The sequence below is a fragment of the Oncorhynchus masou genome, chromosome 33, assembly GCF_036934945.1.
Source record: "Oncorhynchus masou masou isolate Uvic2021 chromosome 33, UVic_Omas_1.1, whole genome shotgun sequence".
NCBI classification, from domain to species: Eukaryota; Metazoa; Chordata; class Actinopteri; order Salmoniformes; family Salmonidae; genus Oncorhynchus; species Oncorhynchus masou.
Genome location: NC_088244.1, coordinates 28,865,093 through 28,881,686, shown reverse-complemented (window position 1 = coordinate 28,881,686; position 16,594 = coordinate 28,865,093). Strand labels below are relative to the sequence as shown.

The 16,594-nt window shown below is 45.3% G+C and overlaps 2 protein-coding genes across 4 annotated transcripts; one reads left to right on the top strand and one right to left on the bottom strand.

Annotated features, from left to right (window-relative positions):
* Positions 1 to 8: 8 nt before the first annotated feature.
* Positions 9 to 4,274, bottom strand: LOC135528197 (regulation of nuclear pre-mRNA domain-containing protein 1B-like). Of its 3 annotated transcripts, none has more exons than XM_064957114.1 (8): positions 3,833 to 4,274; positions 3,188 to 3,409; positions 2,923 to 3,052; positions 2,494 to 2,633; positions 2,209 to 2,330; positions 1,793 to 1,919; positions 1,422 to 1,597; positions 9 to 1,226 (listed from the first exon to the last, which is right to left on the bottom strand). In XM_064957114.1, exons 2-8 carry the CDS (start codon positions 3,336 to 3,338, stop codon positions 1,077 to 1,079), a joined length of 996 nt encoding a protein of 331 aa, XP_064813186.1. In that variant the 5' UTR covers positions 3,339 to 3,409; positions 3,833 to 4,274; the 3' UTR covers positions 9 to 1,076. The 3 variants fall into 3 exon arrangements, with proteins under 3 accessions (XP_064813186.1, XP_064813185.1, XP_064813184.1); XM_064957113.1 differs by having other exon boundaries at positions 3,188 to 3,929; positions 4,119 to 4,274; XM_064957112.1 differs by having other exon boundaries at positions 3,188 to 4,274.
* A 65-nt stretch (positions 4,275 to 4,339) lies between these two features.
* tti1 (TELO2 interacting protein 1) lies at positions 4,340 to 12,415 on the top strand. The gene is made up of 8 exons (XM_064957107.1): positions 4,340 to 4,408; positions 4,727 to 7,054; positions 7,235 to 7,402; positions 7,805 to 7,950; positions 8,113 to 8,253; positions 10,347 to 10,551; positions 11,588 to 11,675; positions 11,860 to 12,415. Exons 2-8 carry the CDS (start codon positions 4,750 to 4,752, stop codon positions 12,041 to 12,043), a joined length of 3,237 nt encoding a protein of 1,078 aa, XP_064813179.1. The 5' UTR covers positions 4,340 to 4,408; positions 4,727 to 4,749; the 3' UTR covers positions 12,044 to 12,415.
* Positions 12,416 to 16,594: the final 4,179 nt, after the last annotated feature.

Below are 16,594 nucleotides of genomic sequence, written 5' to 3'. Positions count from 1 at the left end.
TTGTTCAATTTTATTTGTATTCATGGATTATTTATTTTTTTACTGAAAAACTACCGCTTTAGTACATCATCTGCAAAACATCATTTCTTGGGGCAGATGCCCTCCTATTACTCCTACTGCATTCTGTAACATTGACAAATACTTATCTCCCAGGATCCATACCCCAAACTAAAGAGATCGCAGAAATCAGATTGTCAACCATCGTAAAACTGAGTTAACGATTGACTCCTGAGGAAGGAAGGACTGCAGTGGTGACAGAATGAACCATGAGCCAGTTCAGATTCTGCTACTCTGTCAAGTCTAAATAATTGGTGGCAAAGCATAGCCCTGAAAAGCATCAGTCTGCTAGTTAGTTTGACATTTGTACCAAGTGATGCAATCATCTGGGAAAGAGCAGAACTCATCAAAGACCATTTTATGGACACGTGTTTCTATGTGACTGTAAGTCAGTGTCTCCATCTGCCCCACGTTTGCTCTCATAACTTCTATCAACCACATGTCTGAGGGCTAAAATATTTCACATTGGATTGAGAAAAACTACCACATGGTTGTAACGGTATCGACTGATGATTGGTATGCATGACAATGCAAAACATCTTTGATGACAGACCTGAAAAGTGTTGAGCTGGAATAATGGAAGATGAAAATAATGTCACAACCAAAATATAACCTACATAGAAAAACATCCCCCCCCTCCAACATTACAAAAATCAACCAACTTTAAAGCCATTAAAATAAATGAGATGCATCTCTTCATAAAGATCTAGTGGGTGTGAGCCACCATCCCACCATACGAGCACATAAACAATGCAGAAAAATGGGGATTGGCTGATGACCAACACTTCTTCTTTCCAACGCAGAATCAGTTAGCTGGCGTTCGACTGGCATTCACAATAAAAACAAACAGGAGAAATTTGTCCAAGCTGGTGGAACAGAATCGTCAACAGCCATTGTCTCCCCCACCAGGGATGTCCCCAAGCTCCCACTGTCCCTCTGAGCCTCTCCCTAGGGTTCAGTAGCAAGAGAGCAGGTGCAACAGTGTGTGCCCTGGCAAGAGGCAGGGTATGGCAGGGAGCTCAGTCGGTGGAGAACAGGTCTCCAGCAGAGGGTAGAGGAGCCAGACCTCCCGTCACATTGGGCAGCAGAGAGAGGTCAGGCAGGCTCTGGATGTGGGACTTGAGGTCCTTGCGCACCTGTGTGACCCGTGCCAGCTTCTGTTTGTACTCCTGCAATACAAAGAACGCTACTGATGTCAAACGGTACACAGTTCAGATGGGTTCACTGAGTACTTCTTCTAAACAAGCCAAGTAAATGACATAGCTGCTGTAATTTTATAATGGGAACATAAATATTTCCACATTCTAATTACTTGTTTGTAACAAGAGACAAGTAAAACAGTGATTTAGATGGTTTAGACATGCCTCCAGTTTCTTCTCCCTCTCGGTGAGGGCTTCCTTCTGGCTACCGATGTACTCTGTCAGCATGCGCGCCAGCTGCCTCCTGTCCTCCAGCTCAGCAGCCAGACGTCCGTTATACTCAGCCAGCAGTAGACAGGCCTCATCCACCGTCTTGGACAGTTTATCAGCTGCCTCCTTATCTATAGGGTCAGGGCGAGTCAAGTCAAACAGGGTGGAATGTTGCCTTAAGCACAATATCGAAAAACTATTTAATTCACCAAATTTATGTTTGAAAAAATAATCCCTTCGCCTACAACACACATTGAGTTTGGAGATGGGCGGGGACAAAGGTTCATCTGTGCTCCAGATACCACGAAGTCTCCCTCAGGACTTACCAGTGATCTTCTCTAGCAGGGACACATCCTGCACCTCCTGTGGCAGAGAGGCAATCTTCTGGCGCACAGCAGCATCACCCGAGGCCGCATTCTCCAGGTCCTGCAGGGCTTTGACCAGCTCCTCCGTCTGAGGGGAGGATGGGGGAAGAAGTGAAGGGTGTGTGAATACCAAAGCTCTGGCTATCAAGCTCCAATTTTCAATCTGGAGAATGTTTTTAAAACACAATTCACAACCAAAGTACAAAAACGAGAATTTTCCAAATCATGAGTCCATTGGACATCTATGGATCACTGACACCTAGTGGAGAGTCGGGAGATAATTACAACTAGTGTGAAAAGCTGTCACATTGCAGTGTAATAAGCAAAATACTGGTGGATGGGCTAAAGACATATGGAGTTGTGTTAGTTCTGTCTACCAGCTGTGGCCCTGAGATGTCTGAATCTTGTGGGGACATGTGGCCCCTGTAGTCGTCATCTTCTTCCTCTTCTTCCAGCTCCTGGATTTTCTGGTAGGTCCGTTTAGGGGCCTTCTTCTCTTCTGTATAAAAAAATACCACAGATTTATACAAAAACAACCAATTGGAAGTTGATGTTGCATGGGAATTCTGACATCCAAACATACACACACGAAACATGCTGTCACCAGTCAGTCATCTAGTAAAGCTGTACTGCTACATCAGTGATAACCTAACTGACCGTACCTGTGGGTTGGTGTTGGGGGCTGTTAGAATCTTCGATGGCGAGCTTCAGCTGCTGGATAAACTCTACCTTGTAGAGGCTGCGCTCCTGCCAGATAGTGAGCAGCCTGTCCATGGGCCTTCTACAGCCATCATCAGCCTCTCTGAGGGAGAGAGAGAAAAAGAGAGATTTATCATGAAATTCAACTCTTCCTAGCCAAGCAACTCAATAACTTATTTGATACTATTGGTTCTTGTCTTGTTATACTGCAGTAGCAGTGTACTCCACTTCCCAATGTTTAGAAGCAGTTTAATGTCTTACTGATGTAGCTAGGCCAACCCTCCAATGCAAACACGGTTTACTAAAACATAGGCCTGGAGCACAAGTCTCTTAAAGGAAGAGAAAAGAGAGAAAAGTTTAGCTCTGAAACTGTATCATCCCAGACCACATACCTTGCAACATGAGAGCAAGCATCAACAAGGACTGTCTCAAAGTCTTTGGCGAACTCTGGACCTTTCTTCTTGCTGTTTTGAATCACATCATTGGCAAGATAAAGGAAAGTCAACTTCCTGCTGCTTTTTGCTGAAAGACAAATACAGAAAGTAGACAAGGTAAATAACAGTGTTTGGCATAATTCAAATGACATTAACGTTTCAGTGTGCAACTAGCTGTGGTAGACAATATTGTCGAGGTGGCAACGTTCATAAGTTCTCTCACCTTTCTTCAGTTCTCTGTGCCATACTTTGACGATGAGCGACGAGTGTTTGCGATGATGAATGATCCACAGAGACAGCGTCTGAACGCTCTGCTGAGAGTTGCTGAGCTCCGAAAGCTTCTTCTCCAACGCAGACTCAGAAAATGATGACATGATGTGCCCAGAGAGGTCTTTCTTTGATATGCCTCACCCCACAACTGTTTCTTGGACGTTAACTAAGGAAACTAGCAATGTCATCAAAAACAAAAGTTCCAGACAGTTAGCCATGCAACCTGCTAATGTTATGCATGAAACCCCCTAACGTTTGCTACCCAAACGTCTGTTTGTCCATGCTTCTCGAGTCTTCCTTAATTTAACTACCTACAAAAACGTGTTCAATTAATTATGCAATCGCCTTTACATTGATGAGTTCGCAATCTAGTTAACGTGTTTACCTCGCTATCTCACGTTAACGTTATAGTATCTATTTACAAATAGCCATCTAGAAAGTCCTAGCTAGATAGCGTTAGCCTAGCGAGTTAGCTAACCTATTCACTGGCATTGTTTTCTCTCTAGCTATTCTGGGATACTAGTTGCAAGTTCATTACCAATACATCCATTCACAGTCTAGTAAATGTGCGTTTCAATACACATATATGTCGCTATACCGTCACTCCGTTAGCCAGCTGTCTTTCTAAAAGTCTCTGGATCTCTTCAAAGATGGCCGCTTGACCTTTCACCCGACACAGTCACACCGTACAAAATCTGTTCGAAAAACGTTGCAGAGTAACTGGTGAAATTAGATCATTACTTGAAATATTATCAAATTATTGTCACGTGTAGCTATATTAAACGACATACATTTACATGCAAATTAGCTCGCTAAATCAACCGCTGTCGGTCAAGTATCATCATGCTTTGCTGGGGGGGAAAACGACAAAGATACAATCGTACCGTTTCCTTTAACCAGTTTTGCAGGTCAAAAAATTGAAGTGCAGCGAAGTGAACTTTGACCCTAAAATATGTTTAAATATAATTCATTTACAAGTATTAACTGCACCAAAGCAAGCAAGCTAGCAAACAAGCATGGTAAACACAGCTATGCGACGCAGGATAATGACGTAGCTACAGGGAAAAGTGACGCTGGTGTGACAGCCAGCTAGGACAGTCTTCATTCAGTTTCAGTGCTGTATCTCGAAAGGAGTTCGTCTCAGATGTCCGTCACAAAATATTTACTAACAAAGGTAAGCTAATTTGAAGTTTACTTTGTTAGGTTACTCTTGCTTTGGCATTTAAGCATTCCATTAGATAGCTAGCTTTCTGTCTATCTAACGTTAACGTTACCTTTAGCAAGGATGGCCAGGCAAAGTTCTGTTTTGGGGTGACGAATAAAGGACCAAAGTTAAGCCTATAAGATGAACATTTAGGTAACTGAAAGATATACCTCTAAGCTATTATTCTGATAGTCAAAATAATTTGAATGCATTGAGCCTGCCTACTGCTAAACTGCATCCAAATACAGTTTATGATCAAATGACCAATATCATCATTCTCTCTTTCAGTGAGTGACATCTGTCTTCAAAGAATGGACCATCAGATTGATGACCCAAAGCTTGCTTTTGCTTACCTCCGTCCAGCCTGTGTGCTCCTGACACGTGAGCCCACGGTGGGCAATGTGGAAACCCTGAGCACACAGCTGAGGCATGTAAATCATGGAACTCTGCAGCAGCTGCAGGACTATGTCCTTTTTCCTCTCCGCTTCATCCTGAAAATCCCTGGCCCCAAGCGGGATGGCTTGATCCAGGCTGTAGCCGAGGCCATGGGATATGTCCTGGAGAACACCTGTGTACGGAGCTGGGAGACGCTGAGGGACCTTCTCTCAGAGCTCTGCCTCTGCCTTTGCTCCCCCACGGACCCAGGGAAGCCAGCACCTACCTCCGAGGAGCTGAGAGCTGCAGTACTGAGGTGTCTGGATGCTCTGCTCCATGCAGCCTATGGTGACGTGGTCTTCAAGCTGTTTGAGCCCATCATGCTGCCTGGCCTTGGGGCTGCTATCTCCCTGCTGCTGGCACTGGCAGAGCAGGAGAAGTCCCGCACCGTGCAGGCTGCTGCTCTGAAATGCCTGCAAGCCCTGACCCTTCAGTGTGACTGTTCTATGGACCATGTGTTGGTGGATCAGAAGGAGAGGCGTATCCTAGGCAGCACCATGGCTTCTTTCTTACCTGGGATCACCATCGCTGTGAGCCGTGTGATCACTGGCGATATGAGACATGGACATGCTGTCACAGTTAGGGCCATTAAGGTGTGGTTTAAGACAGTGGGATTGGTGATGGCTGACGACCAGCTTCAGAACACAGGGACTGGGGAGAGACAGCTGTGGGAACTAGGGAGAGTATGTGAGCTGGTAGTGCAGAGAACTCAGGACTGGGTGCGAAACACCTCTGGGAGGCTGGCCTTACTGTTAAAAAAGATAATCTCCTGCACCTCAGCTCATCAGCACTGGAGAGTGAGGCTTGAGATGGTGAACTTCTCAGACCACCTCCTGGCCAACTGTAACTCCTCCCTGGGTGAGTGTGTGGGCCCCCTCCTGGAGGCTCTGGTGGGGGCTGTGAACGATGAGGAGCCCACTGTGAGGGAGAGGTGTGAGGCTGCCCTGAGGGAGGTGGCAGAGAGGCATCAGAGCTCAGATAGTAACAACCAGGCCTTTACTGATGTTCTGTCAGAGAACCTCCACTCCCTGGCCACCTCGCTGCCGCGCCTCATGAGAACGTCTGATGACCAGCGTAAGGTGTTTGTCCTCAACGTGTTCCTGGGCTACCTCAAAATCCTGGGCCCCAAGGTGATAGTGGTACTCAACTCAGCGGCCCACCTCCAGCGGGTGTCCAAGGCCCTGATGCAGGTGTTGGAGTTAGACGTGATGGACGTACGCATCGTGGAGGAGAGGAGCTCTGCCGTAACTGTGGAGACGGGGCCCGGGTCACATGGGGCACATGCTCAGAGGAAGCACTTCCTCTACTTCACAGACGAAAGAATCTTCTCCCTGCTCAAGGAGATCTGCAGGGTGTTAGGTTACTATGGGAACGCCTATCTCCTAGTAGATCACTTCATGGATCTGTACAAGGAGTCGTCGGTCTACAGGAAGCAAGCTGCAATGGTGCTGAATGAGGTGATCACAGGAGCAGCAGGCATCGGTGTGGCAGGAGGCCAGGAGAGGCAGGGAGTGCCCAGTCAGGAAGACCTGAAAGCAGTAGTAGAATCCATCATAGAGGAGTACATCTGCCTGAGCCACTGGCATCTGCCAACCCGTATTGGTGAGGAGTCAGACAGAGGGGAACAGGAGCAGCAAACTCAATTTAGTCTCTTCTCCATATCTAATGGGGTTGAAGGGAAAGGGAATCCTCTCCAGTTGGTCCAAGCAGTCCACAAGAGCTCCACCATCCACGAGCTGAACAGCAACATCTGGCAGATATGCATTCAATTGGAGGGGATAGGCTGCTTCGCACAGGCCTTGGGGATGGACTTCCGTCTCATTCTGATGACATCACTGTACCCGGTTCTGGAGAAGGCCGGGGATGAAACCCTGTTGATCAGCCAGGCAGCGCTGGATGCCATGTGGGACATCAGCCAGGCCTGTGGATACGCCTCCCTGAAAGAGCTGATCAATGAGAACTCAGATTACCTGCTGAACGACGTGTCTTTGAACCTCCAGAGGCTGGGTGTCCACCCCCACGCCCCCAGGGTCCTCACCGTCATGTTCAGTCACTCCGACTCCAGCCTGCTGCCTCTGGTGGGGGACATAGTCCAGGACGTGCTGCTGGCTCTGGACATGAGCTACGACGAGACGTCCCCTCTGTTCTGCACTGTGCTGCACTCACTTATGAAGGCCCTAGGTAAAGTTTCCACATCCACTTAAATGTTTTCCCTAGTTTATAACATTGTTATCACCATGTCATGCCATGCTTTTGAATTGGAGAACTCAGAGGAAATTGAAACGCAGGACACAAAATGACAACCTTTAGCTAACACAGCCTAAGTAACACCATCTTAATCATGTTGCTTTTCCACTACAGCGAGGTGGTTCCCCTCTAGTGTTGCGGGAACAATTGACGCTTTGGGAACCAAGAAGGTGTGGCGTGAGCAGGACCAGCTGAATGTGCGGCAGTTTCTCCTGGACTACCACAAACAGAAGGAGCTGGCAGTGGGCATCGGGGCAGAGGAGGAGGGCACAGAGCACCCAGGTTAGTTAGGGCTCTCTCTGACTGCCACACTATTCCCCTGAAAACAAAGTTCTCACATTAATGATGCACAACATTAGTACTGTGCTTGGTGAAGGTTCTCAACACTACTGTGCCGTGTCAGACCTGAATAAGTTTGACTCGTGCTGTTTTCCTCATAGCTGGGTGTGAGTCATTGCGCTGCTTTTTAGGCATCGGGACGATTTTGTGTGGTGTGCTGCTGTGACAGTCATGTTTCAAAATGTCAATTGAAAATGGTGCAACAGAAATCAGAACCCATCAGTGTTATGTGTAAGTCGCTCTGGATAAGAGCGTCTGCTAAATGACTTAAATGTTAAATGTAATGAGTCGCTGGGTTTCTAGCACTGAATTCAAACGTGTATTATTATTTTTATTTGAATTCAGAGCTCCCGCCAAGCATGGACTGTGAAGAGGATATGGATGGTCCTGATGTGAAAGTTGAGCTTCCAGCCCACATCATCATAGCTAAAGACGTCATGGAGCGCTGCATTCACCTGCTCTCAGACCCCAGCCTGAGACTCAGACTCAAGGTAGTCCTCTAGATTCTTTTGAATTCAAAGATACTTAGCTTGAAATCTAAAGACCAGAGAGTTCAATAAAATATCATCCTCAGCCACACGTTGCTGTCACGTGTGCTCACTATGTCCAATTCTGTGAGTCCTGACCCAGGTTTTTGATTTGGTTTGTTGCAGGTCCTGGATGTGTTGGAACTGTGTGTGTGTGTGTTAAGTCAGAAGGAGAATGAGCTACTGCCCATGGCCCACCGCTGCTGGCCTGCCCTGCTGCTCAGACTTACTGCTGATGACCCATTAGCTGTCCTCCGAGCCTTCAGGGTGTCTATTTCACTACTACTCACCTTCATTCAGTTAAATAATAATCATTTCCTGTTTACAAAATACATAGTTGATTACATAATTAGGAAAAAGTACACATGGGAATTAATTTGTCAGTCAGGTCCATAAGTATTTGGAAAGTGACACAATTTGCATAATTTTGGCTCTGTACGCCACCACAATGGATTTGAAAGGAAATAATCAAGATGTGCTTTAAGTGTAGACTTTCATCTTTAATTTAAGGTTTTGTCAAAATTATTGTATGAACCGTTATGGAATTACAGCCATTTTTATACATAGCCCCCCAATTTTAGGGGCTCAAAAGTAATTTGACAAAGTAACATAATCATAAATTAAATTGTGAGTTTTAATATTTGGTTGCAAATCCTTTGCAGTCAATGACTGCCTGAAGTCTTGAACCCATAAACATCACCAGATGCTGGGTTTCTTCCCTGGTGATGCTCTGTCAGGCCTTTACTGTCTTCAGTTCCTGCTTGTTCTTGGGGTGTTTTGCCTTCAGTTTTGCCTTCCTTCAGCAAGTGAAATGCATGCTCAATTGGCTTCAGGTGATTGACTTGGCCATTGCAGAACATTCCACTTCTTCGTCTTAAAAAGTATTGCATTGCTTTCGCAGTATGCTTCGGGTCATTGTCCATCTGCACTGCGAAGTACCGTCCAATGAATTTTGAAGCATTTGGCTGAATCTGAGCAGATAATATAGGCCTAAACACTTCAGAATTGATCCTGCTGCCTTTGTCACCATGCTTCACAGATTTTTTTAACCTTTATTTAACCAGGCAAGTCAGTTAAGAACAAATTCTTATTTTCAATGAAGGCCTGGGAACAGTGGGTTAACTGCCTGTTCAGGGGCAGAACGACAGATTTGTACCTTGTCAGCTCAGGGGTTTGAACTTGCAATCTTCTGGTTACTTGTCCAACGCTCTAACCACTAGGCTACCCTGCCGCACCAGATGAGGTGTTATGCTGCTATCATGAGCAGCTCCTTCCCTTTTCTATTCTCTTCTCTTCATTCTGGTACAAGTCGACCTTTGTCTCATCTGTCCATAGGACGTTGTTCCTGAACTGTACAGGCTTTTTTAGATGTTTGTTGACAAACTAATCTGGTCTTCCTGTTTTTGAGGCTTACATCTTGTGGTAAACCCTCTTTATTTACTCTAGTGAAGTGTTCTCTTGATTGTTGATTGTTGACAGATAGGCCTGCCTCCTGGAGGGTGTCCTTGATCTGGCCAACTGTTGTGAAGGGTTTTTTCTTCATCAGGGGAATAATTATTCTGTCACCACAGTTGTTTTCCATGGTCTTCTGGGACTTTTGGTGTTCCTGAGCTCAACAGTGCGTTATTTATTTTTAAGAAGGTCCCAAATAGTTGATTTGGCCACACCTAATGTTTTTGCTATCACTCTGATGGGTTTGTTTTGTCAGCCTAATGATGGCTTGCTTCACTGGCAGCTCTTTGGACTTCATATTGAGGGTTAACAGCAACAGATTCCAAATGCCACTCTTGAAATCAACTCTGGACCTTTTCTGGACCCTATTTAAACCAGACAAGTCAGTTCAGAACAAATTCTTATTTACAGTGACGGCCTACACCGGCCAAACCCGGACGACGCTGGGCCAATTGTGCGCCACCCTATGGGACTCCCAATCACGGCCGGTTGTGAATAAGCCTGGAGTCGAACCAGGGTGTCTGTAGTGACACCTTTAGCACTGAGATGCAGTGTCTTAGACCGCTGCGCCACTCAGGAGCCACGAGTGTAAATGAACTAATGAGGGAATAACACAGACCTGCTCATGGAACAGCTGAGAAGCCAATTGTCCAGTTACTTTGGGTCCCTTAAAAAGAGGGCGACCACATATAGAAAGTGCTGTAATTCGTACACCGTTCACCAGATTTGGAATACTGTAATTAAAGCTGAAAGTCTGCACTTTCAGCTCATATTCATTATTTAATTTCAACTCCAATATGCTGTGGTAGATAATAATAACTTGGTCAATGTCCAAATATTTACGGACCTGACTGTATACATATGATTCACCTAGAACAGTTGGTATTTATAATGATGTATTTCTCTAGGTTCTGTGCACATTGGGGGAAACCTGCAGAGATTTCCTGAGGAAGAGGGTGTCTAAAGAGGTGATCCCCAAGCTGACTGCCTGGCTGTCCAAACAGGCGCCAGTGAGTGCCAGGGCTGGCCCAGTCTACAGCCACACCCTGGCCTACAAGTTACAGCTGGCTGTGCTCCAGGGCCTGGGAGCTCTCTGCCTTCATCTGGACCTAGGTAGGGACTCAGCTTTATTTTCATAATTCTTTAGGGAATGTTAAAACGGTAACGTTTTTGGCCACTAGGTGCCACTATTGCACTGTTTTGGAATTACACGGGTGTATCCTATAGACTGCATTGAATGGTGTATGTTCATGTACATTTCCCCAACCAAGCTCCCAAGGGAGACAGCCATTGCTGCTGCCACAGTCAAGGGATATCGAGACACACAAGACAGGGCCAGCATGACACCCACCGTGTGGATACACCTCACCTAGCTGAGCCGATTCATGGTCTTTCTGTCCTTGGTCTGTGAAGACGCTACCTCCCTTCACATCAACCCCAGATGAATACAGCTGAGTCGGTTTAAGTTGAGACACAGAGAGACAGAGAGACAGAGGCTGCTGCAGCAGAAATAGTAGAACACACTGGTAAACATCAGCTCCACCTCACCGCTGGGGCATCTCCAGAAAGGCAATTCTTGGCCATAGAGAAATTCTCCCAATGTAATACGCTTTAAGTTTATTTACCCCAATAGAGAAACACCTGGGCTGGCCTCTCTCTCAGTATTTATATTCTGTGTTCACCTCTAGATTCCACGGAAAAGAGGGGGATAGGTATACTGGATCAAATGAATTCTGAAATAATCCCCTTTATCTTTTCAAATATGCACCAATGTTTTCTGACACAACGAGCAGGCTGGTTTTTCACCCGTCTGGGTTGAATTGTCAAATAAGAAAAGCTTTAGCAAGAAGCGAGAAAAGCTTATTTTGAAATGAGGTTTGAATGGCAGCCCAGTTAGGAGCTTAGGGAATACGTGTCTGGGATCGGGGGAATGGGGAGGGGACTACTACAAAGTGATGGAGTTGCCATGGTTATGAAAGGTACTGAGAGTGGGGAGTGGATGTGTGAAATCCGGAGATGGCGGCAGGCTGCTGTGAAATTCCCAAGTCATTTCAGTATCTCCATTTTCTTTTTTCTTTTCCCATTTTTTCTTTCTTTTCCTTGGTTTTCCTTCTGGTATATATGTGGTATATCTGAGTTGTATTTGCAGGGGACTCAGATATGGATGCTGTAACGGAATCCTGCCTGCCCTACCTCAGCTGTAGACAGCCACCCAAACTGCAAGAGGCCTGTCTGAGGTATATTTGAATTGCAATAATAAATCTAGCAGTACAATTAAAATCCTGTTTTTATCTGGTACCATCTCCTTATCATGTCTGTATATTGTGATTTATCCCATATCATTTATGACCTTATGTTTTAAGAGTAAGCTTTCTATTGTCATTTTATTCAGTTGAATTGATCTATCTCTATTCTGTGTAGTGTCTTCCTCCGCCTAATAGAAGTGGATCCTGATGCCTTCTGGTTGACTCTGAACGAGCTGTACTGTCCCTGCTCCTACAACCCACCCCACCCTGACCTGCAGCCTGTGGAGCTGAGTGGGATGGGCCTCCCGAGGAATGAATACACAGATAATGTCTTGAAACTCCTGGAGGACTTTGCCTGAGGACACACAGCCAGCAGGGATTCAGATCCAGTGAGCTGCACTGATGAACAGTACCCCAGTCATCCACCCGTCTGTCCCCAAACCGAGAAGGGAACACTACACTGACGACAGCCTCAGGAGAGCATAGCTTGTCCCCGAACCTCTTTTCAGGGACTCTGCCTTGCAGACTTCATCCTATAGTTTAACAGTGACTTTGAAACACAAATGTTAAGTGCTGATTCTGTTGTGTTGGGTAAGGGTGTACATATTCCAATGTGCTCCCAAGGGATGGACAAACGACCAGTATTTTGAATGTAAAGGAGAAAAAAAGGTAGTAATTAATAGTCCTCTTTTTTAATAAACAATTAGTGTTTTTTTTTTTTTTATAACATACATTTATTTTTCCTGACCTCTTCATTGTAACTGCTTAGCCTTTCATACAAGTAGCTGTAGCAATGTATGCCATAATTGATTTTTTCTACCGTAAGTAGAATGGCAGAGCTTTCATTTGCCTGCAATTCCGCCTTTTTTTTTAAATGTATGTTATTTTTTTTCACCTTTATTTAACCAGGTAGGCCAGTTGAGAACAAGTTCTCATTTACAACTGCAACCTGGCCAAGATAAAGCAAAGCAGTGCGACACAAACAACAACACAGAGTTACACGTGGGATAAAGCCTTGGTTTCTCAAATAATTCCCTCGCCTGGTTCACCAACTACTTCTCTGATAGAGTTCAGTGTGTCAAATCGGAGGGCCTGTTGTCCGGACCTCTGGCAGTCTCTATGGGGGTGCCACAGGGTTCAATTCTTGGGCTGACTCTCTTCTCTGTATACATCAATGATGTTGCTCTTGCTGCTGGTGAGTCTCTGATCCACCTCTATGCAGACGACACCATTCTGTATACTTCTGGCCCTTCTTTGGACAATGTGTTAACAACCATCCAGACGAGCTTCAGTGCCATACAGCTCTCCTGTGGCCTCCAACTGCTCTTAAATAGAAGTAAAACTAAATGCTTGCTCTTCAACCGATCACTGCCTGCACCTGCCCTCCCGTCCAGCATCACTACTCTGGACGGTTCTGACTTAGAATATGTGGACAACTACAAATACCTAGATGTCTGGTTAAACTGTAAACTCTCCTGCCAGACTCACATCAAACATCTGCAATCCAATGTTAAATCTATAATCAGCTTCCTATTTCGCAACAAAGCATCCTTCACTCATGCTGCCAAACATACCCTCGTAAAACTGACCATCCTACCAATCCTCAACTTCGGCGATGTCATCTACAAAATAGCCTCCAACACTCTACTCAATAAATTGGATGCAGTCTATCACAGTGCTGTCCGTTTTGTCACCAAAGCCCCATATACTACCCACTACTGCAACCTGTACGCTCTCGTTGACTGGCCCTCGCTTCATACTCGTCGCCAAATCCACTGGCTCCAGGTCATCTACAAGACCCTGCTAGGTAAAGTCCCCCCTTATCTCAGCTCGCTGGTCACCATAGCAGCACCCACCTGTAGCACGCGCTCCAGCAGGTATATCTCTCTGGTCACCCCCAAAACCAATTCTTCCTTTGGCTGCCTCTCCTTCCAGTTCTCTGCTGCCAATGACTGGAACGAACTACAAAAATCTAAAACTGGAAACACTTATCTCCCTCCCTAGCTTTAAGCACCAGCTGTTAGAGCAGCTCACAGATTACTGCACCTGTACATAGCCCATCTATATTTTAGCCCAAACAACTACCTCTTCCCCTACTGTATTTATTTAGCTCCTTTGCACCCCATTATTTCTATTTCTACTTTGCACATTTTTCCACTGCAAATCTACCATTCTAGTGTTTTACTTGCTATATTGTATTTACTTTGCCACCGTGGCCTTTTTTTGCCTTTACCTCCCTTATCTCACCTCATTTACTCACATCGTATATAGACTTGTTTATACTGTATTATTGACTGTATGTTTGTTTTACTCCATGTGTAACTCTGTGTTGTTGTATATGTCAAACTGCTTTGCTTTATCTTGGCCAGGTCGCAATCGTAAATGAGAACTTGTTCTCAACTTGCCTAACTGGTTAAATAAAGGTAAAATAAATCACATTAAAATAAACAAAAGTACAGTCAATAACACAATAGAAAAATCTATATACAGTGTGTGCAAATGGAGTAAGGAGGTAAGACAATAAATAGGCCATAGTAGTGAAGTAATTACAATTTAGCAAATTAACACTGGAGTGATAGATGTGCAGATGATGATGTGCAAGTAGAAATACTGGTGTGCAAAAAAAAAAAGTAAATAAAAACAATATGGCTTTCGTCTGGTGAAGGAGGAGCGGACCAAAATGCAGCGTGGTTGTTATTCATTTTATTTTAATAAGGAAACTATACACGATTAAACTAACAAAATAACAACCCTGCCTAGCCCTATCTGGTGCAAAACACAGAGACAGGAACAATCACCCACAAACACACAGTGAAACACAGGCTACCTAAATATGGTTCCCAATCAGAGACAATGACTAACACCTGCCCCTGATTGAGAACCATATCAGGCCAAACACAGAAATAGACAAACAAGACATCCAACATAGAATGCCCACTCAGATCACACCCTGACCAACCAAAACATAGAAACATACAAAGTAAACTATGGCCAGGGCGTGACAGGGATGAGGTAGGTAGATTGGATGGGCTATTTATAGATGGGCTATGTACAGCTGCAGCGATTGGTTAGCTGCTCAGATAGTTGATGCTTAAAGTTAGTGAGGGAGATATAAGTTCAATTAAAAAAAAAAAATTGGAGCAGCAGAGAACTAAAAGGAAAGGTGGCCAAAGAGGTGTTGGCTTTGCAGATGACCAGTGAGATATACCTGCTGGAGCGCGTGCTATGGGTGGGTGTTGCTATGGTAACCAGTGAGCTGAGATAAGGTGGAGCTTAACCTAGCAAAGATGAATAGATGACCTGGAGCCAGTGGGTTTGGCGACGAATATGTAGCGAGGGCCACCCAACGAGAGCATAACAGGTCGCAGTGGTGGGTGGTATATGGGGCTTTGGTGAAAAAACAGATGGCACTGTGATGGACTTCATCCAATTTGCTGAGTAGTGTTGGAGGCTATTTTCTAAAGGACATCGCCGAAGTCGAGGATTGGTAGGATGGTCAGTTTTTCGAGGGTATGTTTGGCAGCGTGAGTGAAGGAGGCTTTGTTGTGAAATAGGAAGCCGATTCTAGATTTCATTTTTGATTGGAGATGCTTAATATGGGGTATGGAAGGAGAATTTACAGTCTAGCCAGGTATTTGTAGTTGTCCACATATTCTAAGTCAGAACCGTCCAGAGTAGTGATGCTAGTCGGGCGGGTACAGGCAGCGATCGTTTGAAGAGTATGCATTTAGTTTTACTAGAGTTTAAGAGCAGTTGGAGGCCACAGAAGGAGTGTTGAATAGCATTAAAGCTCATTTGGTGATTTGTTAACACAGTGTCAAAAGAAGGGCCAGATGTATACAGAATGGCGTAGAGGTTGATCAAGGAATTATCCGCAGCAAGAGCGACATCGTTGATATATACAGAGAAAAGAGTCGGCCTGAGAATTGAACCCTGTGGTACCCCCATAGAGACTGCCAGAGGTCCGGACAACAGGCCCTTTTATCGATGGCGGTTATATCGTTTTGTACCTTGAGCGTGGCTGAGGTGCACCTGTGACCAGCTCGGATACCGGATTGCACAGCAGAGAAGGTACGGTGGGATTCGAAATGTAACTTGGCTTTCAAAGACTTTAGAAAGGCAGGGCAAGATTGATATATGTCTGTAACAGTTTGGGTCTAGAGTGTCACCTCCTTTCACAGTGATGAGGAGTGGTCGTTTGACTGCGGACCCATAACAGATGCAGGTAATGAGGCAGTGATTGCTGAGATCCTGATTTCAAGTTGGTCAGGATAATATCTATGAGGGTGCCCATGTTTACGGATTTAGGGTTGTACCTGGTGGGTTCCTTGATCATTTGTGTGAGATTGAGGGAATCTAGCTTAAATTGTAGGATGGCCGGTGTGTTAAGCATATCCCAGTTTAGGTCACCTACCAGAACGGCTTCAGCTTCCCATCTTGGTTCCATTTTTCCTTTGATAACCAGGGGTCATGGTCATTCCACACTAACCTCCCGTTGATTCACACAAAACAGATCCGCTACTTGCTGCACAAACGCCTGATTGAAAGTCCAAGCGTGATTTTGAATACAACTTGAAGTCCACTGAGGGTTGAAGTGTAGGTTAGAGCCCTGGCTTGTTTGTCAGGTCTTGTTAAGACTGAGGGGTCTGGAAGCCTCTCCGTGACATAATGAATGTGCATGCTGTGGAGACAGGAACAGGGTTGCCACATGTGCTTTGCATTGGCGAGGGAGTGCTTCATCTCCACCATACTTTGCTATTTATCCAGCTGCCAACGCTGACAATAGCGCCATTACTCATCAGCCATGGAGGCCCTGCCTGGCAGCCCATACAGACACAGCCAGGAACGGGATGAAGCGATTTCCCTCCAACCACGTTTGATAATTTCATGCAGCAATGGTTCATATTCTG